Here is a 22,553-nt window from a genome sequence, read left to right as displayed (position 1 = left end):
AGATGAGATCAGAACTGAAGCTCTGGGTCTACATGCAGACACTGTCTTATTTTAACTTTGTTGTTGTTTGAACAGTTTTAATGCCTTTCTTTTATTTGTAATCCTTTTATATTTTGGGGATTTATTATTTATTATTCTTTGGCTAACTCAATTTTAAACATGCTTTATAAATACATTTGATTTGAAGTGATTTATAAGCAGCAGAACACTAATACTAAATAAAACAACAGGTCACACTTTTGTTTTTATTTGTGAAACATTTTGCAAACCATGTTTCACTTTGCTTCCAGTTTGCAATTAATCTCTGCTAATGTTGGTTTATTATATAAAACCCCAGTGAAATACAGAGATGATTGTTGATGGAACATGACGAGGAAACACAAGGGGTGTGAAAACTTTTATGAGAGGTTGTATTTCCATTTCTTCTTTTTGTTCTAGTTTCATTTTGCTCCTTTATTATTTTCTCTGTTTTTTTTAATGTTTTCTATGTTTTATGTGTCAGTTTGTTTATACTTTGATGTATTTATTTTTTGTTGTTGGTACTTTTTGCTGTTACTGTAAAAACTGAACTGTACTGTGATATTTTAGTTGGTTTACTTTAATAACTCTTTGAAAAGGACGAGGAAATTCCTCAAACCTTGCTTTCGTGATTGTACACACTGGGGTCTATTTTCAGCGGTGAATTAATCCATGTCTGAACTTGTCGGCTTGTCAGAGTTTGTTTCGATGCTCCATTTTTTCCAGAAGAAAATTGTTGAATGTCACCAGCTGTAAGTTGAAAAACACCCCAACAGATGCTGACCTTCTGGTTTCTGGTTCTCAGGGTCAGAAATGACCCAGTAACACAGCAACATGTAGTGGTGAGTGTGGAGGTGAAAACCTGCTCAATGCTGGCCATCTGCGGGCCTGGATAATCCTTGTTAGTAGATTAAACCTGCAGAGCAGAGCTCTGTCAACATGTTGGAAGAAAGAACACACTTTCTGCTCGACTGTCCTGCCCTCGAACTCCTGCAGAAGAAGAAGGTTTGGGATGTTTGGAGGTCTATGTTTTTTCCTGTGAAGGAATGAGAAGAGGCTGCACTGAGCTGCAGAGTTTTTCATGCAAATCTGGATGCGTCTTTATTGTGAGTTGGATGTTTTATCATGAATGGTGGCCAGACATCTGGGAAGATTTTCATGAAAAAACTCAAGCTAATCCTACATTTTAATGGAAGACATTTTCTCTGAGAAACTGTAGAATTAAATTTCACTTTCTTGTGAAAGATTTCTGGGGACGTTTTGGATTAAGTGAGTTTCTGGATTTAATCTGAAGAAGCACCTGGAAGGTTGTGTTTCCAGCATTGTTCATTTTCAGCATTTACTGCATCGTTTTTCAAAGATTGTTAGATCGTTATATGTGGCATGACATTATTTTTCTCAGCAAGATCTAAAGAGTAAAGGCTTCATTTTAAATGCAATTTTTTGTAATGTGAAGAGCTCATTATTTTCCTCCTTCACACTACAGTAACTAAAGACCAAATTAGTCAGCTAATATAGAAAAAAATGTGTTTGTTGGGAAGAATTAAGAAGACTAAATTTCATGAGCTTTTATGATGAAAAGCTTGAAGCCTTTGTGGACTACTAATAAACTAAACTGCGGCCCAGAGTTCGTGCAGACATTTTATAAACCAGGGATTGCTCACTGATCTGGACAGAATGATTTCTTATGTTGAATGTCTGGGAGGTGAGGGGGCAGGTCCTGGTGTGTCTTCACACTGCTGGAATGGGGGACCCAACGAAGAACGAGATGAGCTTCTTCCACGCAAGATTGCCGCCCTCCAGCCTAAAATGGAAGGCAGCCTGAGGCGGCGCCTGCTCAGCGCCAAGATCTACCAACAGCAGACTGCCATGTTGAGGCTGAATGCCAGCAGTGTAAACAGGCCAGCATCGCCTCAACTTCAGTGTAACCCCTGGCACCTCCCACCAAGACAGCATGTTCACCCTTCTCTTCCACCTGAGACTCATGGGAAACTCTTCTTCTCCCCAGAAACGTGTGGGAAACCCCAAATAAAAACCTCTCCCCTTCAGGTGCAGCGCCCTTCTTGCCCTGTCCTAACCCATCTGCGGCGAACTAGCTCCTGTCCCCCCAACCCAGAACCTCGCCCTGGCTACGCCTTACCTGTTCACTCCCCTTTGAGTGTCACAAACCCTCCAAAGAACCTGGAGGTGCCATTGCAGTATCGTTACCAGCCCACCAAGAGACGCAAGACCAGATTCTTTTTGTTCAGACGTGGCCAAGGGAGGGGCTCCAAGCAGGAAGCTCTGCCGACCACACCACTTCTGCAGAAAGGTACTGCTCTAAATTTGGACTATAGTGTTTTAGCATTTTTCTTTATTTACACCACATAGAAAGTTCTACTGGAACCATTACACTCACTGCTGCTGCTATCTCAAAACTTCTTATCTCCAGTTTGTTCCAAAATTGTTCTGGTTCATCTGTTTTGAATACTTTTGCTGCGATTGGTTATCAGAAGCAAGTCTCAATCGTATCAGCAACTAGTGTGTGTTTTCTGCCCTGACTTGCTAGTCGTTCTTCCCTTTTCTCCAGTGTGGAGTTGCCCCAGTTTGGTCTTAACCATCACAACTTGACCAGTTAGCCTTTTTGCCTTGGCTTGGTTCTAAATGTCCAAGGTGACTCTGTCGGTTCTGTCATGGTGCTGGAAAGTGTTGTTTTGGGTCTCATCTAGACTGCATTTTTACTTGGTGTGGTCTCATGACAACACATCACTTTGTTTTGAAACTCCCAACTTTGAAAACTCAGGATTTTCTTTCAAAGTTTGCAGCAAAACTACATTATGATGATTACAGTAATGGTTGTGAAAACGGTCTCGCATTGGTTTGGTCTCAGCTTGATATTGCCTTCCTCACAGTCTTGGTCTTGACTACAACACTGCTTGGTTCTTTGAAACTGAACTTTTCCTCATAATAGGATGCTTCTGTACAAGTTAAGCTGGTACCAAATTGCTGACTGCCTGATTCTGCCCTTCTTCTTGAACTAAGAAGTTCAAGAAGTCCAAGATTGGACCCAAGCTGGCCTCACTGTTGAGGTGTTAATTGGTTGCAGCATATAAATCTACAGGAATTTAACTATTCTGGCTCTCTGTTGCACTGAAGGCTTCCCTTAATTTAGTCCAACATGTTCGCAAATCATTCCGGAAAACCTGGTTTTGGTCTCTGATTTTTGTATAACAAAAGTCATTTTAGTTTATTTATGTCCAGTTCTGGTGTATGGTTTCTTGAGGATAAAATTTACCTAATCCTGAAAAAATATGAAGAAAGTCATCCAACTTCTTACTCAGCCAGACTGGCATCAATCTGTTTGGTCTTGAATATAAACCAAGGATGATTCGGTGTGTCTCCAATAAAGAGGAGCTGAGAAGGTCTTTCACAAAGTACTTTTTATTTTACATTTACTTGAAATTTTTTCCCCTACAAGCCAAGAAGCTAATATGTTTCTTCCATTTGGTGTATGTCTGTTCCTGCATTTTGGGTTGAAACATATTTTGGAAAAGGACTGGATAGAAGAATCTTGGAGCTAGTAATGAGGTAAATTAAAGTGAGGTCCTCTACTCCATCAGCAATACTCATAAAATGCTGAGTCTTTTAAAAGGCAAATACCTTCAGAGGATCTCCAATTTGACAGCAACTGTTTTGGAAAATAATTGACCTGATTTAAAACAGTGTTCCTCAAAGAATGGTTTGAAGGGACTTGCATCTTTCTTCCTATACTCTGCAGACTATCATCAACACATTTGAGCTATCTGGAGGGATTCTAGATGACAGCTTTAATGTCGAAAAGTCCAGCAAATATTTTGGAGAAACATATGATGCCCTCAGATCATAGTTTTCAGTGAAGCTATTTAACATCACATTCTGCACAAATTCATAACTGAGAAAGAGGAGGGTTTTACCACTCCAACCTTGTGTTGGAGGTCCATCCAATGAAACACCAGTTAGATTTGTTCATGTTTAGCCTCAGGAGAGCAGATAGAAACTCTTTAATTAAGGATTATCTGGGTGCGTTTCCTTCTGTTTGCTCCCAGCAGGCCTTTTACTTTTCTGTGTCTCAGCAGGAATCTCTCCTGCATTATTGATCACATGATTAGTGTTGACAGTCCTCTTAAATTGCATCACGTTAGCCCTCTACTCGTTAAATAGGTTCACGTTAACCTGAACATGTGGAATCTGAGTCTTTGTTTTCATAGTTTCTTCGTGTTTGAGTCAGAATATGAAATCTGAAGCTCTATTAAGACCCTCTCACTCACAGCGTGTGATCGTCTGATCAATAATGCATCACAGACCGGGTCTCTATTCTCAGATAACACAGAACATGAACACAGCAGCTCTCTGAGTTTCTCCTGATGACCTCCTCTGTGTGTAATCTTCTCCGAGTGTTTATTTGTGTGCATGGATTAGCAGCAGCTCCATACGTTAAACTAAAGGCTAATTCCCGTTCCGACAGGTGAGCAGGCCGTATGGCTGCAGCAGCTGCTACCTGGCAGCTTCACTTCCACCACCTTCAGCCATGTTGTCCAGGTTAACTGTAACCCAGGTAAAAGCTTGGGAAAAGTAATTGGCCCTACAATTTACATTGCTACATGGATATTTTGACCCACTTTTCTTTGCAGAATTGTTTTTTTGGAGGATTTTAGAGCACTAAATGCCCGATCATACAACAGTATCTCAATTTGATTCAAGTCTGGACTTTGACTAGGCCACTCCAGCACCTTTATTTTGTTTATGTTTTTAGAGTCATTCTGAGGTGGACTTGTTGGTTTGCTTTGCATCATATCCTGCTTCATAATCAAGTGTCCTTGAACATAAAGTCCTAAATGGCAATGTCCTTCAGGATTTTCTGCTAGAAAGCAAACATTCATGGTTCCATTAATTACTACAAGTTATCCAGGCCATAAAGCAGTCCCAAACCATCACACTACCACCACCGTGTTTGATTATCAGTATGATGATATTCTCTGAAATGGTTTTAGTTTTACAGCAGATTCACATTTCAAAGAAGATCCACTTTTGCCTCATTAATCCACGGAAAATTTTTCCAAGATTTTTATGACATCTGTGAGACGGGCCTTTGTGTTCCTTTCGGTCAGCAGTGGTTCTGGCGTTGGAGCTCTCTCATGGAGTTCTACAATGGCTCTCAAGGACTGGAGTTGGAGACCCCTGTTATAGTTCAGATAAACTGTAGTCCAGGTCAACCACAGCACAGGTAAACTGTAGTTAAATGCTGGTAAATGGGTTAAACCGTGTTGTTAGTCGACTTTAGTCCAGGTAAACTTTAACACAGGTCAACTGTAGTCCATGTCATCTGTAATCAAGGTCAGTTGGTCTAAGTTATCTGTAGTCATCTTCCTAAGTAAATCAGATGTGGATACGGATCCAGTATAATTACGTTGGTGTAGATTCTCAGTCATCTAGCACATGATGACCCTAACTGCTTTATTAGAAAGCAACTGGATTTCTTATTTTGTTTCTTGAAGACGTTTTACCTCTTCCTTAGACTCCAGACTTCTGACTACAACTAAGCCTGCTATGCTTCCAACCACGTTCAGAACTGAAAAGAGGGGAAATGTCTTCAAGAAATAAGAGAAGAAGTCCAGCTAGGATTCAGAATAACTATGAATGTAAATAAATGATAGTTGTTGTATTCTTTTGTTTGACCACCATCCTTTCCTGGCTTTTAATGGAGGAACAATGACAGTCCAGATTTAAGCCTCTTGGTACTAAATATACCAGAGTGAGATAATGTGTCCTACTTGGTGTCTAATTAATGAAACTAATTACAACAGTGGGGGGGTGAAGATGAACAGACAGAGATGCTGTCAGTCTTGAAGACTGTAATTAGCTGCTCCTCGTGGCCCACATAGTCGACACATTTACCAGCTGGACTGTCCCAGTTTGTAACTGGTGATGAAGGTGAGGATGAAGGTGAACTCAATTAACCACATAAAAACTAATTATGAAACACGGAGCCTTCACAGCTGATGGGCGGATCTGGAATTGTTAGGTAGGACTGATGGGATGGGTTTGGTATCTACTGGTCCCGGTCCAGACAGTCACACAGTTACATAAATCAGAACACTGATGGGGAATATTAGTATAAAGACACAATATGAAGACCAACAAATAAACAAACATCACACTGACTTTAAAGTGACACATATGTCTTTTGAGAGTTCCAGTACCCTTAAAATCCGGCGTTTTCCAAAATAAAAACGCAGAGTGACCTCAGACCGGCCCAAGGAACCTTTGGTATCTGCTCAACCATCAGCTGATGCTTCTCATGGGTCAACAGTGCAACAATAAATCCAAAACCGTTTCAAGTAATTGAAGTATGGCTGGCAAGATCAATTCTCCTCTTCAAAGACTTTTAAGTGCAGCTCAGTGCCTTGACTTGCATTGGAAAGGTTTACGCTGAGACCAGAAGGTGTCCTTTGGTGCTTCCTAAGGAAACATAAACATTTACTGTAGTCTCTAAAGACATGTTTTCAAGTACTTGTCTAAATGTCCAGGGCTCTTAGTAAGGTCCAACGTAATCAGTTGTAAACTATAGGTTCTTTTCAGGAATAACACATAACTTCTAGCTACCCGTGGTACGTATGGTTTCAAGGATAAACTGCAAACTGTCTTGATATGTTTTTCCATGTGCTAGTGTTTAACCACAGGGACCACCTTGAAACAGTCTATATGTGTAACCACACACAGTCAGGTTAATCCAGTAATTAATTACTTCAAATAAATCATAACATACCAAAAAAACTGGAGAGACACGATGTAACATCTAAAAGATGGAGGCAGCTTCAAAAAAGCTACAATAGACAATACGATGGCATAAAGAAGAGAAGCAAAAGAGACAAACAAGCCACAGTATAGCAATAACGATACGGCAGGAAGCAACAATACAATAAACTGTTGCACTAAGACCCACAGAAGATTATAAACATGCAAAAAAAAAAAAAAAAACACAAAAGCAACAAATTACAGGGAAACACAGAAAAAAAGTCAGAGGCATAAATATTCTACATAAAATTGTATCAGAGAAACAGAAAACGTTAACATTGTTTATTAAAGGGAACAAACAAATAAATGCAAACATTCTTACAATGGCTCAAAAAAGCAAATTAATAACAAAGAGACAAATTACTTGCCGTTAAAAAGCTGCCTTTTTGTGTAGTAAAACAACACAAAAAGGTGCAAAACTCTACAGGTTTTCAAATTTGCTTTAAGATCTCAAAGCAAATCTGCACAGTATCAGAACAAACATGAAGGGAACTAAGGAGGCATAAAATGAGACATAACAAGGCATTTTATTACCCAGACAATGCAGAACCGGGCTCATTATTTGCTGTATCTGGATTTTTTCCTCTTATTATAATCGAATACATCATGAGGACAAGCCTGATGAGCTGTCCTCACAAAGACAAAAACACAGGAACACAGAGAATAAAAGATAAAGCGTCTTACATCAGACACACTCACACTCACTTTCCCTTCATCTTCAAAGCAACATGTTCCTGCAGCATTTGCAGGTAACCTTCATCACCTGGTGACACTCATGAAGGGCGCACACGTGCACTGGCGTCCTGCCAGCATGGCAGGTGTGGGACTGTGGAAGTAAGAACAGAAGAAAGAGATTGGGGGAGAATATGAGAGAGAGGAGAGAGAGGAGTGGGAGGAGAGCAGCGTCGCAGCGAGCAGAGCTGCATTACTGCTGCAGCCTCGGGAGTGTGTGTGGGTGTGTGTGTGAGGCTCTGTGGCGTCGTTATGGTTCTGATCGGAGTAGCCATCAAATCTGTCCTCAGATACCTCACCAGGACCACAGGTGAGTGACGCAGTATTGATGATGAGTAGATTAAAAACTGGATCAGAGATGCTCAGTAGATATCAGTTATGGATCTTTAAACATGACCTCATATAATCCTGATCTGTGATTGGTTGTCCGGTGCATCTATCGTATAAAACATAGTTAAGGTCAGCGGTTTTACCTGTATTTCAATTTTGTTTAGTGTTTATTGAACCTACACTGCTGCTGCTGCTGGAGCTTCTTGAACCAGCTGTTCAAGGAGCCCTAAATCCCCTCAGTCACTCTGGTTATTCCCAGGAGATTCTGGTCAAACTGAGCAGTCTGAAGAGCCCGGTTAGAGATCATGTAAAACCGCCGAAGATGAGAACTCTAAAAGAAAAACATACATCTGAAGACCATGGAACCTTTGCAAAGCACCTGGGACAACTGGGACCTTCCTAAAGACTGCCAGAACCTGCAGAAGGTTCTCACATTTTCCTAGTTATGTCCTTGAACCTATCGAAAAATTTCTTCACCCATTTTAGGAGAAAGTAACTCTTTTAGGTTCCTACATTTGGCTCTGCTTGCAAATATTTTCTCTTTTAAAGGACATACAGCACTGGTTGCTAAAATAGTGGTCAAGATGTTAATATTGCCCATAAATAACTTATTAGAGGTTCTTCAAAATGCCTCAAAACCAAAGTGAAGTTTTTAATAGTTACCAGTAGTGGGATTTTGCCATAACTGTTACAACAGGCTATTGAGATAGTTGTATTATCATGATGTCCTTGCTTTATTGAATTATTAACATATTTGCACATTTAACTAGTAATAGTGTTATTGTTACTAGAATAGAGATGTATCACCTTGTCAAGTTCTTGAACAACCTACTAACTCATTAAATGGTCTCTCCTCTGTGACCCCATGAACCTCTACTATAATTGGTACAATGACTTTATTATCCTAGAGTGAAATCTCAAAGCTGTTTGGAATCTGCTTAAAGTTTCTATTAAAATGCTCCAGGACCTGTGGTCTTGTGTTTTGGGGGATCTTGGTAAACCCAATGTGCTGTCCTTACCTTTGGGAACCTTTGGTACCTCCTTAAAGAAAACTCAACACCTATGAGAGGTTAAGTACCTCAGTAATCAACTCTGAACTCTTTCTTGATCTTAGTGTGTTGCTCAAAGGTAACATTTAGCCACATCAAAGCTGTCAGAATGTGAATCCTTGCAGTTCCTTGAATTTAATTTATTTCTGAAGTTTCCTAAAATGTCTGCATAGTGAACATCTGGGTCATCTCAGAGGGGTTCAAAAGGGCTAGCAGTAGGTGCCGAGATTAACTGTAAACAACGAGGGCTGACACAAGAAGCCAGCTAGGAGGGAATAACTTTATTAAACGCTTTAACTGAACAGATTTCAACATGGATTCTGAAGCATTTTCATCCCGTCAGGCGGACTTCTTCCCAAAAGACTGCAGCTCTGATAGAGGGACCACTTGGATCCTAAAAGGTTAAGTCTTACATGTTTGAACCAGAATATTAATCTGACGATCAAAGAGCAATGATGGATGGTAACACGGGTGCAGAGACTGAAACAAGTGGTGATGAAGATCAGAACCTAAACTGGAACAAATCTAATTTGATTGCTGTTTGATGTTTTTCATTTGATTTTGTTCTACAGATGTTGTTCACTCATAAACACTCATATTCAGCTGTTATCACCTCAAGCATGCGATACGCCAGCAAAGCAGTGCTACAGATGGCTGCAAATCAACATTAAACGCTCTACGAGTGCATAAACAGAGCAGAAAAATGAATTATGTGACTGAACTAGATGTTGTGTCCACTGTAATGAAATAACGTACCTCGGACCATGTTTCATGCGCAGTCACGGTGAAGCTGTCAGTCTGTCTGCTTAGTGATTTGTCTCGGCAGCTGTGATGAAGGATGTGGTTGTTCAGCAGTTCCTAGAAGGATATGTAGTTGGTTTGGATAAACAGATCTGTCCATTCCGGTCTGCCCAGTTCCTCGTTATGACCCGCTTCCATGTGTTTTGTTACCCATGGTTCAGAGTTTCTTCTGGTAAACCCCCAAGAAGAACAAATCTAAGTTAGAAACACTAATAAAATCACAATTAGTTGTATTTTAAGCATATTAGTCATACTCATTAATACTAGGACCTACTGTACCCTCTTCAGACTCATCGAGAGACATAATCTGCACCGAATGCAGAAGTCGGTTTGTTGTAAGGGTGAATGTTATTGAATGAATTTATGGTTTATAGACGGTAAACCATGTTTAACATGAGCTTGATGATACAGTCCTACTCGGGCCAGTTTGTTTGAGGCTTGTCTTATTGGGTTCGTTTATGTTGTCTATAAAACCAGAGCTATCAGAACCAAAAATGGTTGAGGACCTATTAAACGAGCTCATAATCTTTTCAAATGGATGTTATTTACTTTTATTGTGCCAGTATTCTGGGTCTGATTTGTAGTTAAATGCCACATCTGTCCACACATCTGTCCACTGAATCTCCCTGCAAGTCCAAAGCTTTTACTTCGAATTAAAAGCCCCTGAAGCACAGAACGGAGGTCACCTTGAAGAGTGCTGAGAGCAGCAACTTCGATCATCACAGCTCCTCTCTCAGTATGTGAGGGAATTTGCTGAAACAAGATTAAACACAGAAAGCAGCCGCATGCTGATTATTTCTCTTTTTCTGTCCACCCTTATCTTTGTCTCTGCAGCAGGGGATGGGGACAGTAAATGGTCTGTTCACTACAGTACCCAGAAGCCTCAGCAGGGCCTGCGGTTCATTCCTAGGAAAAGACGATCGGGCAGTGCTGATGACCTGCGAGGTGAGATGGCTCCATTCACAGACAGGCTACAGCTACATATTTAGTTTAAGTCCATGGAGATATGCTCACCTTGACATAATAAATAAGATCAGTGTACACACATTTCTCACGTTGATTAAACTGATGCTGGCCTTGTGTGTGGACTTAACTTCACAAAGATATTTTTTAGCAATACTGTTTTGATGAAGAAGCAGATGCTCCACATTAAAGCTAAAGAGGCCTTATGGTTTCCAGTAAAACCAGTGGTGACATGCTGCAAACTTCCTTGAATCCTGAAAGTATTTGATTCAGGAAAGAAAACTAGTTTAGAGAAAAAGCTGCAGGAGCACAATGTTCATGTAAAAAAGAAACAAATTGTGTCTTTGCCAGTGGCTGCACAACACCGGCTCATCCCCTGGGTTTATGAGCTGTTTATGTCTAAGTGACTCAGTTTAGAGCAGAATGTTTCATAGAAAAACAGAATGGTCAGGTACTGGATGGGTGAAAAGCAGCGAAAATCAAACTCTGAATGACATTGAGAAAGCCTGGAGCACTACTGATCGAAAAGAAAGCCTGCCTGCTTGGAAGGTAAATAATAAGACGGAAAACCTGGAGAAAGGTTTTTACTGCAAGGCTGGAAGCCCCTGCTTTACAGTGCAGAGAAAGAAAATGTATTTTTAAATTGATTGGTTGCGGTTTTCTCTTCTCTGGACGCTACTGATTGAGATTTTATTATCTTTAAATGAAAAGTTATTGATCTGCAAACATGCAAGTGAAACCATAGCTGTTGCGATTGCAGTGCAGTGGGCTGCAGGGGTGTGCATCACAGCGCACTCTGCTGCAGACAGCATTTCAACAAGTCAATCTGTCCAACACAGAGGTCGAAGCTGCTCCTCCTGTGTGTGGACAGGAGCATCATTGATTTACTTCCTCAGAGTGATCAGTGACAGATTTACTGACTTACTGACTGGCTCTTAAAATTTCAAGCTACATGCCTTTTCTTTTTCTGTATCCACAGCATGCAACGGCCTGAGTCAGCATGGCAGCTTTAAGGCCTGTCCACCTAGTCCCAACTTTACACCGTTCTCCGGCCTCGACCAGTCAGAGGGCAGCGCTCACAGAGGGTGGCGGAACAAAGGCAGAAAGATGGTGAGCGGTAAACATGATGTTGTGATAAGGTTGTGTTTCCGTTGGTGACTCATGAATATTAATGAGGCTGAACAGACTGCAGGGAAATAACAACCTTAATGAGTCATGGAGTGATGACGGAGTTCTGGCCTGTAATCCTGCAGGGATTATTTTATATGAAGCCACAACGCACAGAAACACAACCACCAATACAAGTTTTTATTAATTATTCAACCAAAGACTTTAGGTTCTCTTCACAGCCAACAGTGCCTTTAATTAGGGCTCTTTCAGGTCTATTAATGAGCTGCTGTTAGCAAAGACGTGATTTAAATTTTACAAAGAGTTTTTCAGCCAGAAACCAGCCTTGTTCTTATAGGCTGTGAACCCTTCAGGCTGGGTTTGATTAACCCCCTCGTTAACTCTGCAGCTGTGGAGATGTTTGACTTCCACTGCCACCTGCTGGTCAAATTTAGGCGTTGACACTGTTCTTCCACAATTATGCTGCATCCAAAAATCTCTAACTTTTTAATCCTCTTTTTTTTGCTTTCCTCCTTCTCGCTCACCTTTCCTCCTCCTCTCAGAGGTCCAGAGTCTTGAACTTTTTCTCTCAGTCTTGTTTTTCAGTTTGTTTCAAGTTTCCACTTTGGAGGAGAAAGGTAAAAAGGAACTAAACTGCCTAAAAATAGTGTAGGCTGTGCAATAATGTAGCATAGATAGTCAGATATTCCATTGAGTGAATTCAAAACTGTACCTTTAGCTCCCCTCTAGTCTACATTTGAGACCTGAACCATAAAAAAATCATTAAAACGTTTTTCAAGTGAAGCTGAGCTGTAAATAAAACCTTTTTTGTTTGTCAGTCTTCAGCATCTTCAGATGAAGATGAGAAGTTCTTCCTTACCAACCCACGACCCATGACTCCGCTGGTCCTGAATCCCATCAGTCTCACGTCCGGCTGGGATGAACTTGGATCGCCCAGTGAATCAATCCCCAACATGGAGATGGAGCCCATTCAGCGTCTTCCAACACCAGAAGAGAAGATGAGGAAGCAGGCGGAGGCAGTCGCAGCTGACATAGTTCCTATCAATGTAACAGGTACAGCTCAGCTAAAAGGCTCAACTGGGATCCAAATGAGAGCCTCATAACCACAGAATGAGAAATGACCTGAATTTGACAGTTAGATGGGCCAAAAACTTGGGGTTGACTTGAATCTGGGAAATTACCTGCTTTGAAAAATGATTTGCGATTTGTTTGTGATTTAAGTTAGTTCTTAAACTTGATGTGAGTTATTATATTTATTTTAATCTACAAAAAGACTTATTTTGGACCGTTACCTATGGCCTTGCCGAACTGGCTGCAGTTTTGGACACCCTGGTTCCTTTTTTCATGCTTTCATGTGCTATCTTTTTCAAATTACAGACAAATATATTTCTCTGTTAAATCTAACAGAATTCTTATTTACTTAATCTAACTAAAGGTCTTGAATTTATTGACTAAACAAATAGTTTGTATTACTAAGCCAAACCAAGGATGTTGATTTCAATAAATAAATAATGTAGTCATCAACTAAAACAGTTTTCATCCCTGTACCCAACCTATGCCGAACCCCACTTAAGTAGGTGTAGTGACTTACAGGAGCAGGGGGTGGTGCTATGGCCTGTTTTCAGTCATCATTGGACAAGAGGTAGGGTCAACCTTGGAGAGGTTGCCAGTCCATCACAGGGCAACCTGCAGAAAGACCCCATCTGGGGTTCAAGTCCAGGACCTTCTAGCTGCAAGGAAGCCCCTTAATGTGACCAAGTAGTTTTATTTACTAAACCTAATACCTTATTTCTTACATCTAAACAAAGATTAAGTGAACACGATCATTGAAAATGAAGGGTTCTACAGGCGATGCCTAAATGGTGTTGGTTCCTTACCCAAACTAAAGAATTCCTACACCAAAACAATTATTGTTAGATCCTCTGTAAACCTAAATAAGTAGTTTGGTTTATTCAGTGTAGCAAAGTATTTCAATTTGCCAAACACAAGAAAGTAATGTAATTGTCCAAACCTAACCAGAGATGGAGTGAGAATGGAAATTGAAGATGAAGGCTCCTGGAGTTTGTGACCAAACTATGCTTTATCAAATCAGTCTCAAAGATTTGTTGGACACATGGTAGCCATCTTTCTTTAAGTAGTTTTTGAAATAAAGTTATTTACCTTCAGTCTGTTAAGTTTTAATTAATTGATTGCAAAGGCTCAAATGCAGTTCCATCTCAAATGTAGGGGTGACCGAGGAAACTGAACACTTTCGGTCACAATTCAGGGTGCTAATGAAATGCTGAATTAGTTGTTTATTCTTTAGGTTTCTGGGTTTCTTGAACTCCTATATAGTTGCTGATAGCTCAACTATGATCACTAAGTTCATAAGAGCCGGACTGGCTCCTGATTTCCCACCATGTTATGAGTGGTTTGAGCCTCATCTACTGTGCCATAACTTCAGACTTGGAACACAACTTCCACTCTCAATCTTACATTAAACCAGTCAATTCTCTCAGGTTTTACCCTGATATAATCACAATTTGACGTGGACTGAAGATACCGTTTTGTATGTTATATAACCAATTTTAAAATCTGAATCCAAGTCTTATTGTTTGTTTGTTTTGCATTTAAGGTGAGAGTTTTGATCGACAGGCCAGTTGTCGGAGAACAATCTCTAATGCCGATTCACTGAATCGAAGACCTAATAAACTGAGCCGTCGTAAGACCGTTTCTGCCATATCAGATGATGTCATCCCGAAGCCTTCAGTTTCAGTGGATCTTCCCGGTCAGTACTCCACAGTGGGTCGACCTTCTTCCTTAATCTGCCCCTCCTCACATCAACAAAAGAGCAGAGAGGTGGATTTGGAGGAGAGTGAAGACAACAGAAAGGAGGAACAGTTTATCTCAAGGAGAATCAGAGCCCCGAAAGGAGACGGCATGTCCAGCCTCATGGCCTCCCTCACCTCCTCACCAAATGTAGGCACACAGCCTGTCTCCTGTAGCTCATCCTCCTCTGAAATCCACAGCCTCCCCCATATGCCCACCAATTCCTCTCTGAGCTCTGAGGTCAGCTTTAACAGCACCACCTATAGGACGCTCAGTGCCTCCTCATCATCTTGCAGCCAGGTCAGTTCAGGAAAAATATTGCCACACTGAATTAACTACAATCAAGTTTAAGATTGTGTGTCTCTTTTCTTCTTGTTTTTTCTCCAGTCACAGGATCAGCAAGGTTTCCCAAGCGACCTTCAGCCGCTGTTACCCTATGATCCTAATGCCAGAGTCATTCCTCAGTCTCCTTCCTCCTCATCGTCTTGTTTTCCTTCTTCCCCTGTCAACTCCAGCAACTCTGACACCCCCAGTCAGTTGCAATCAGAGTGGTCTTATCCCAGTGATTTAAATGACAGTCCCTCTTGTCACCTATCTTCCTCATCCATAGCTGATTCTGTGTCTCAGTTTAGTTACCAGGCTCTGGATGATCAGACCATGACCCAAGAAAATGCCCTGAACTTCTCTGATGGTGACTCCTGCAGTGGGGAGAGCTGGAGCTACAGACCTTTTTCTCCTAGCTCCAGCATCCACAGCAGTATCACTCAGGACACAAGATGTGTCTCTGAAGAAGAATGGAACTGTGACCTCCTTCTTGCCTCTGGTCGTTCCAACCCTTTCTGCATTGACAACACCTCCCTTTCTTCAGAGAAGATATCATCATCTCCCTCGCTGAACCGGGAGAAAAGGAAGTCCAGCACTTCAGCATTCTGCTCCCACACATCACGCAGCATCTCCCTACGCAAGTCCAAGCGCCCACCTCCACCACCCCTGCGCTCAGACTCTTTGAGGCGCCGGCCAGGTCGCAGCAAAGCCTCTCGTTCTTCAACAAGTCCACGTCCTGACCGGAGCCCTCGTGTGGATCGCAGCACCTTGCACACACCAATTTCATCTTCTCAGACCTTCCCTGACCCCTGGGTGCCCCGGAGCAATGCAAAAAGACATCAAAGTGGTCTGAACTGTGGGACAGTCACAACTTTTTTTGAGCCTTTAAGTCCAAACTCTCAGAAGGCAACTAATACTGACTCTGACCCTTCCGGTACCAACCTGATGACCCCCAAACACTGCCACGTGCATAACCCTGGATCTCCAAGTTCAGTGGATAAAGATCTGGAAATTGCTGTCAGCCATCCACCTGACTACTCTGTTGCTGGGCTTCAGCGCCTTGCCTCTCCATCCAGTGGATACTCCAGTCAGTCTAACACCCCCAGTCCCGGAACTCCAGTCTCTTCACCCCACAATCCTTCCTCCCCTCTTACAGCAAGCCCTGGTGAATTTTCCCTCCCTCCAACTTCCCCTTTCTTTTCTTCATGCTCTTCAACCCTACCACTTTCCCCCACAGCATCTTCCCTGCCCAGGACTAGGTCACGTGACAAAGGGAGGCCAAAGCCACCAGTGCCACAGAGGAAGTCATCACTTCTTTCTTCCTCATTTTCCTCCACCTCTTCTCTTTCCTCCTACACCTCATCAGATTCCTTAGCCAGGCAACCGCTTCACCCCAGACTACCTCCTCCTCCTCCACTTCCACAACCTACCCCCACTGCCCATGAGTTCTGCCCCCAGGTTCCTAATCTTCCCCCACCTCCACCACCACCACCTCCTCCACTTCCACAGCTCACTTCCTCATTTCCTGAGTTCTGTCTTCATGCTCCTTGTCTTCCATCTCCTCCACTTCCACAGTCCAGCCCTCCAGGCCCTGAGTTCTGTCTACCCTCTTCTCCTCCTCTCCAACAGTCTGCTCCTCCGGAGTTCTGCCTCCGTGCCCCTCCAGCCATCACTTCTGATCGTCCACCCCTTCTAGAGTCTTCCTCTTCTTCTACTTCTTCACCACTTACCTCTCCTCCCATGCATGAGTTTTGCCTCCATGTTCCTCCATCTTTTACTAAACCTCCTCGTCCTTTTCCACTTCCCATTGGTTACCCAGCTTTGTCCCTACCCCCTCCTCCTCCTTTACCTATCTCCTCCCGGCCTCCTCCTCCTCCCTACTCCTATGCTGTAAGGCAGACCTCACATCATGCTCTGGTCTCCACAGTACCCTCCAACTTTGATCCATTGCCAACCTTCCTACCACCTCTGCCATCTATGGAATTCTCTGATATGCCTGACTTACCTCCTCCACCACCTTCTCCTCCACCACCTGCTCTCCCCAAACACTCCTCCTTTTCTTCCCTACCATCAAGTCCAGGCCTGTCTCCAAGGCCCTACTCTCTTCTGATCACCGCTCAAGCTTTGCAGTGTGTCAAGCTTCGCTCGGTCAGGAACCAGGAAGTACTGCAAGCCAAACATGACCCTACTAACAGCCAACTTCACACTGAAGTTAGTAAGTCGCTGACTAACAGTAACCAAAGGGAAGAGACTCAACCGGACTGTGATGTATTGAATGAGGTGTTTCTTGATAGTCTGGTTAACACTGAAACAAAGGTGTCAGCGCCAGGAGCAAAACATGCTATCTGTCATGTAGTTGGCAGTGACACAAGTCCAATAATTGCTAACAGCAATATTCAAGTCAGTACTGAAGTAAAAGAGCCAGGACTCCAATGCAAAGACCCAATCACAGGTGAGAATGGGAATTCCATTACAGAGTCAGGTGATGCTAATTTTCAAAGACTACAAAGCAGCTTGGCTAACCAAAAAGACCATGGCATTACACTTAATAAAGAAATGGCACAAAACACCCAATCCAATGGGCAACAGAATGCAAAATTGAACTTGTATCGCCCTCTGGCAAGTGTTAAAGCATCCAGTCCTGAAGGTCCATGGGTAAAAATCTGTCCTGATGAGGACAACCTACATCGCATCAACACTAATATCCAGAATCTTTCATTGGAACTACCTTGCTCACAAGCAGACTCTGCAAAACATATAGAAAGATTAAGAGAAAACAAGACCAAGTTACCAAAAAAGATAAATGAACATGATAGAGATGAAAAGAATAAGTCTGAACTACAGAGTCAGACTGATGTGAAAAACATTAAAAGGGATTTTCAGTCAAGTTGCCCAAGGAAGCTCTGCTCCCCAGAGAAACCTGTTCCACCTAAGAAACCTGATATTGGCATTGTGGGTCTCATGACATCTCCAAAGGCCAGAAGAGGACCAGGAGGGCCAAGTTGCCATGGGATAATCACAGACTCCTCCGCTACACCTAACACTTCAGATTCCTTCAACACACAGTTCCATACATATTTACCTAACAATATGCCATCACCAAAGTATTTGACAACCACCTCCAACAAATCAGAAATACCCGAATGTTCGACGAACACCAGAAACTCACCTGCCAGTTCCCCTCAACGACAGACGCCACAGATTTTGCACAAGAAGCTGGATCTTTCGTTGACATCTCCCAAAACAGCAAAACCAGTTTTTGCATCCAAAAACACTGGTGAGACATTCAAAGGGACTACAAGGACCATTGAGAGCCTTAAAACCCAGACCACAATGGAAACCACAAACACCTTTGAAACCGACACAAGAGCTGGTAATGCTTACAACAATGCCTGCAGCACATTGCAGATGATAGGTATCTATGCGACCCATTGCTCTTCAGAGTCAACGGGTATGGTGCCCTCAGGAGTCCAAAAAATAACTTCCACCTGGATAGAAGAAATTCAAACTGGGGTTGCTGAGCCCTGTTTTGGTGGGATCATTGGGAATAGGCAACGGAACGAGGAGATAACCAATCATAGGAGGATTATGAAATCCTCACTCACTGAAGATAAGGAAGACGATGAGCAGGACAGACTGGAAGAGAGTGGGAGGAAGAAAACAGTCATGATGATGTTGACTTCATCCAACAACAAAGGTAAATCAAGGAAGAGGAGGAAGAGGAGGCTGGGCCGACAGCCGTTGATAATGTCACCAAAAATGAAGCCCTCTCCCTCCTCCTCATCATCATCATCATCCTCTTCTTCGTCTTCATCATCTTCATCATCATCAGAAGATGAACAAGATGTGATAAGAGAAAGGAGCGAACGGCGAAGGAAAATCAAAGTGTGCAATCAAGAGACAAGTGATTCTGAAAGCTCTTACACTCTGATTGGTCAGAGCAGGTTTTCACTTAGCAGTGTGCTGTCAGCTGAGAGCCTGCAGGGGGAGCTATCCCTGCCGGACCTCCTGATCAAGGAACCAGATGAGGAGGAGGAACGAGGAAAGGAAGAAACCCAGCAGAAAGGTGATGGGGCCAAGGATGCTGACAGATCTTCTGATGGTGAGTTTTGAACATTTTGTTCAAAATTAAATATATTTAAGGCTGATCTAATTCTGGACTCTTGTGCCAGGCTGTTCTCTATGAACCTTAAGAAGTTCCCCCAGTTTGTTATGTAACAGTAAGACAGTTGTCAGATCAAAGTAATGTATTTATAGGATTATGATGGGTTCAGTAGATGTAAAAGGTATTTTTCTGCTTGAACGTGACAGCGGGTATTTTAGATCCGTCAGACCTAGGTCTGTTATAGGTCAGGTTTGGTGAACTCAGACTACAATCACTGGACAGATTTGACTGATTTTATATTTATGTTTAAAATAATATGAACACTAGAACTATGTCTACCATTAAAATATTTTGTGCCTATTATTGCCTGACCAGAGGAGTGTTTGGGGCGCCTCGTAAATCTGGTCGGAGACAATTTTAGCTCTCTTTCTGTCATAGAAAAAGAGACTTTGAGCTTCTCCGTATTCTACTCATTGGTTTGTAGTTGGTTCCTAACACCATAGACGTTTACATTTTGACCCTATTCATGGCTTTACTCATGTGACCCAGGTCTATAAATATACCGTTTTCTCCCAAAGTAGAAAACATAACTGCAGAAGCAAACACTCTAGACCAACATATCTGCTTAAAGAAGCAAAGGAAGTAAAACTATGCTGTCTACTTATGGTCTATACAAAATTTGGTCAGGAAGAAACTTACAGTCTTTGCTCTCAATACTTTATACAAGTAAAAATATTCATATGCATGCTCCTTCTATAGGCAAATGATTTATGTCATTCAGTTTATCATCCAGGTTTTGCCAACTGCTTTAGTCTTCTCAGGAAACAGCCTGTGTTTACGGTCCATATTCATGAATCAACTAGTCCGACTCGGTCTTGGACCCATGGGTCAAAAACTTATGCACAGAGAATCTAAAGCATCGCTGTGGAACCTGGTACGGATACCAGGTTCACTGAGAATCGGGTCACACGGGTCTCATGATCAAATCGATATATAAACTATGCAGCTGCCTTCACTGCTCAGATAAACTGTAAAATCTGTCATTTGCGGTGGATAAATGTTCAAAATGTAGATTTTATAGATATTATTCTAGTTTCTACAGTTTTTCTTTGAGACCAGCTGGTTTAGAGCTTCTTATCACGTCTATTTTAGACTGAATAAAAGGAAGAGAATAAGGCCTAAAGGGGAAAAAATTAAAACATGTTTGTTTTTCAGATGATGTGTTCGTCAACGTTTCAGCAGATCAGATGTCGATCTCTGGTCACCCTCGAACCACAGAGGATCTATTCGCCATCATCCACAGGTAGATTTGAATTTATAGTGAGTGCTGGTATTCTAACAACCATCAAGACATGTCCTCACATATCTGCTTGATCCCATCTTCTGCCTCTGGAGCAGTACAGTGTGGGAAGGCACAGCATGAACACGTTGGTAATCAGGTTGCAGGTAAACCTTCTAAATGGGTAGTAAATGTGTAGATGGTACAGTTTTAACTTCCTGTAACATAGCACCGTAAGGTGAAATCTGTCCTGCTTCAGTCCTTCTTACCTGACTATGAAGCTCAAATATACAGCTTTGACCATTCTCCTTTGAGGTCCATTTGTATCCAAGCTTGTTCCCTTGCTATCTTGTTTCCCTGCCACTTGTGACCTTACCATGAACCCCAATCCTCCATTTAGGGTCCTGCATTAAACAGTTTTCTGCTCAGAGATTTCTCAGCGGTGTCCCTTTGAATCTGGCTGGCTTAGTGTCCATAAATTGGCAACCAATATAAATGAAGTGTGGATTTGGTCCAGTTGGGTCTGGGAACCTAAAGATTCTGCCTGTGTTTGGACTGAGTTTGGAGCATGTTTGGTGAACTGACTTTGAGCAAAACTCAATCTGGTTGAATTTTGGTTCCCCGATGCAAAGCCGTAAAAATAAAACAAAATTAAACTGAAAGGAATGTCAGCTTCTCAAACTGACCAAACATAAGTATCTAACTGGTAATTTTTGTCAAATTTTCTCAGATCGAAGCGAAAGATGCTTGGAAGAAGAGACTTAGGAGAAGAGCAGCACTGGGTCGCCACTTCCTCACTTTCATCGTCCTCCTCTTCTTCCTCTCCGGAGACTCCCACTCATCCTCCATCCTGCTTGACCCAAGCTGCAGGGTTCAGGAATCACAGGTCAGCCAGAAGTGACAGTTTTAAGGCTCTCCTGCTGAAGAAGGGCAGTCGCTTTGAATCATCTTCTAGAATCTCAGCGGTAGAGCGTCTTTGTGTCGGTCAGCTTCCACCTTCTGTTACTGACCACCAGAAGATGCCTCCTCCTCCTCTGACTCCTGCCCAGTTAAAAGCTGTAAATCCCTCCCCTACAACAGGAAATCCCAGTGGTCTTCTGACTGTGACTGTCCCTCCTTTATCTCCCTGCACGCTCCCCATGATGTTTGGTTGGAGACACCGGAATCTGATGCGCAGTCAGCTCCTTCTCACCTCCAACTCTTCGTCACCCTTCCTGGTCTTTTCCTCCTCCCACATGCGATCTCGGTCCCTCACTCCTCCCTGCTCCAGCAGCCGACGGTTTGCCAGCCGCTGCCGCCTCTTTGCCTCGCCCATGACTGCCATCTTCGAAGGGGAAGATGAGGAGGAAGATTTTGTTGAGTCGCTGGGGCATGGCGGAGAATCCAATCTGAGCATGGTTGAGGCTTCTTAAAGGACACGTTGACAGAAAAACTGTCTCTGAATGTTATAAAAGCAGCTCTGAATGCACTGAAACAGGCCTCAGACGTCTGTGCGTTCAGTCTTTATGGGTCTCCTCATGATTGTGGACTGGATTTCTCCAGAACCCAAGCTCATTGTGCGCTTTTATTCCTTTACTGTCATTTAGGTTGTTGACTGTTTTGCACTTTACTGTTAATGTTTTGTAACCAGATTCTGGAGATTGTTCTAACTTTAACAAAAACTGATTTGTGTCCCTCTCATAAAGTGTTTGTTTTGTTGAAAAGATGTTAGAAATACAATTATAATGAATATAACTGATACCAGTAAAGCAGTGACTAACTGCATATAACAAGCTTGCATGATTGTTAAGGGTGCTAGTTGTAAAAGCTTTGAAGCACACATTCTCCTCTTCATTTGTCCGTTCCAGTATAGATTTCCAGTCTGCTGCCTCGTCCACAGGGTCGGGAACAAACTAAACCCCATCAAAATGTTTGCCTCCATCAGGAATACACTGAAAGCAATACAGTACATGTTTTTAACAAACCCGGCCAAAAGAAAATGCTAAAAAGTTCGTCTTTCACAATACTGGGATACAGGTGAAAGTAGTGAGAAAAGCCAGTCCTCTATGGAGCAGCACAGCTCAGTCATAGTCTCCAGTAGAAACTCTGATCTAAGCTTAAAGAGCTCACAGAAAGTTGGACTTTACCTTCCTGAACTGGCATTTTAGTGTCGTTTACAGTTTTCACTGAGTCGTGGTTTAAGATTTTCCTTTTTTTCTAGATT

General features: G+C 42.3%; 1 protein-coding gene across 3 annotated transcripts; it reads left to right on the top strand.

Annotated features, from left to right (window-relative positions):
* Window positions 1-572: 572 nt before the first annotated feature.
* On the top strand, window positions 573-22,450 carry nhsl1a (NHS-like 1a). 3 transcript variants are annotated; one of them, XM_047355647.1, is made up of 9 exons: window positions 573-2,329; window positions 10,578-10,688; window positions 11,686-11,816; window positions 12,377-12,451; window positions 12,653-12,887; window positions 14,449-14,942; window positions 15,030-19,068; window positions 20,287-20,374; window positions 21,081-22,450. In XM_047355647.1, exons 1-9 carry the CDS (start codon window positions 1,696-1,698, stop codon window positions 21,760-21,762), a joined length of 6,489 nt encoding a protein of 2,162 aa, XP_047211603.1. In that variant the 5' UTR covers window positions 573-1,695; the 3' UTR covers window positions 21,763-22,450. The 3 variants fall into 3 exon arrangements, with proteins under 3 accessions (XP_047211603.1, XP_047211604.1, XP_047211605.1); XM_047355649.1 differs by lacking the exon at window positions 573-2,329 and adding an exon at window positions 7,668-7,873; XM_047355648.1 differs by lacking the exon at window positions 12,377-12,451.
* Window positions 22,451-22,553: the final 103 nt, after the last annotated feature.

Source organism: Girardinichthys multiradiatus, chromosome 24 (genome assembly GCF_021462225.1).
Source record: "Girardinichthys multiradiatus isolate DD_20200921_A chromosome 24, DD_fGirMul_XY1, whole genome shotgun sequence".
Classification (NCBI taxonomy): domain Eukaryota; kingdom Metazoa; phylum Chordata; class Actinopteri; order Cyprinodontiformes; family Goodeidae; genus Girardinichthys; species Girardinichthys multiradiatus.
The sequence above is the reverse complement of the archived record's forward strand: the minus strand, read 5'-3'. Positions and strand labels throughout refer to the sequence as shown.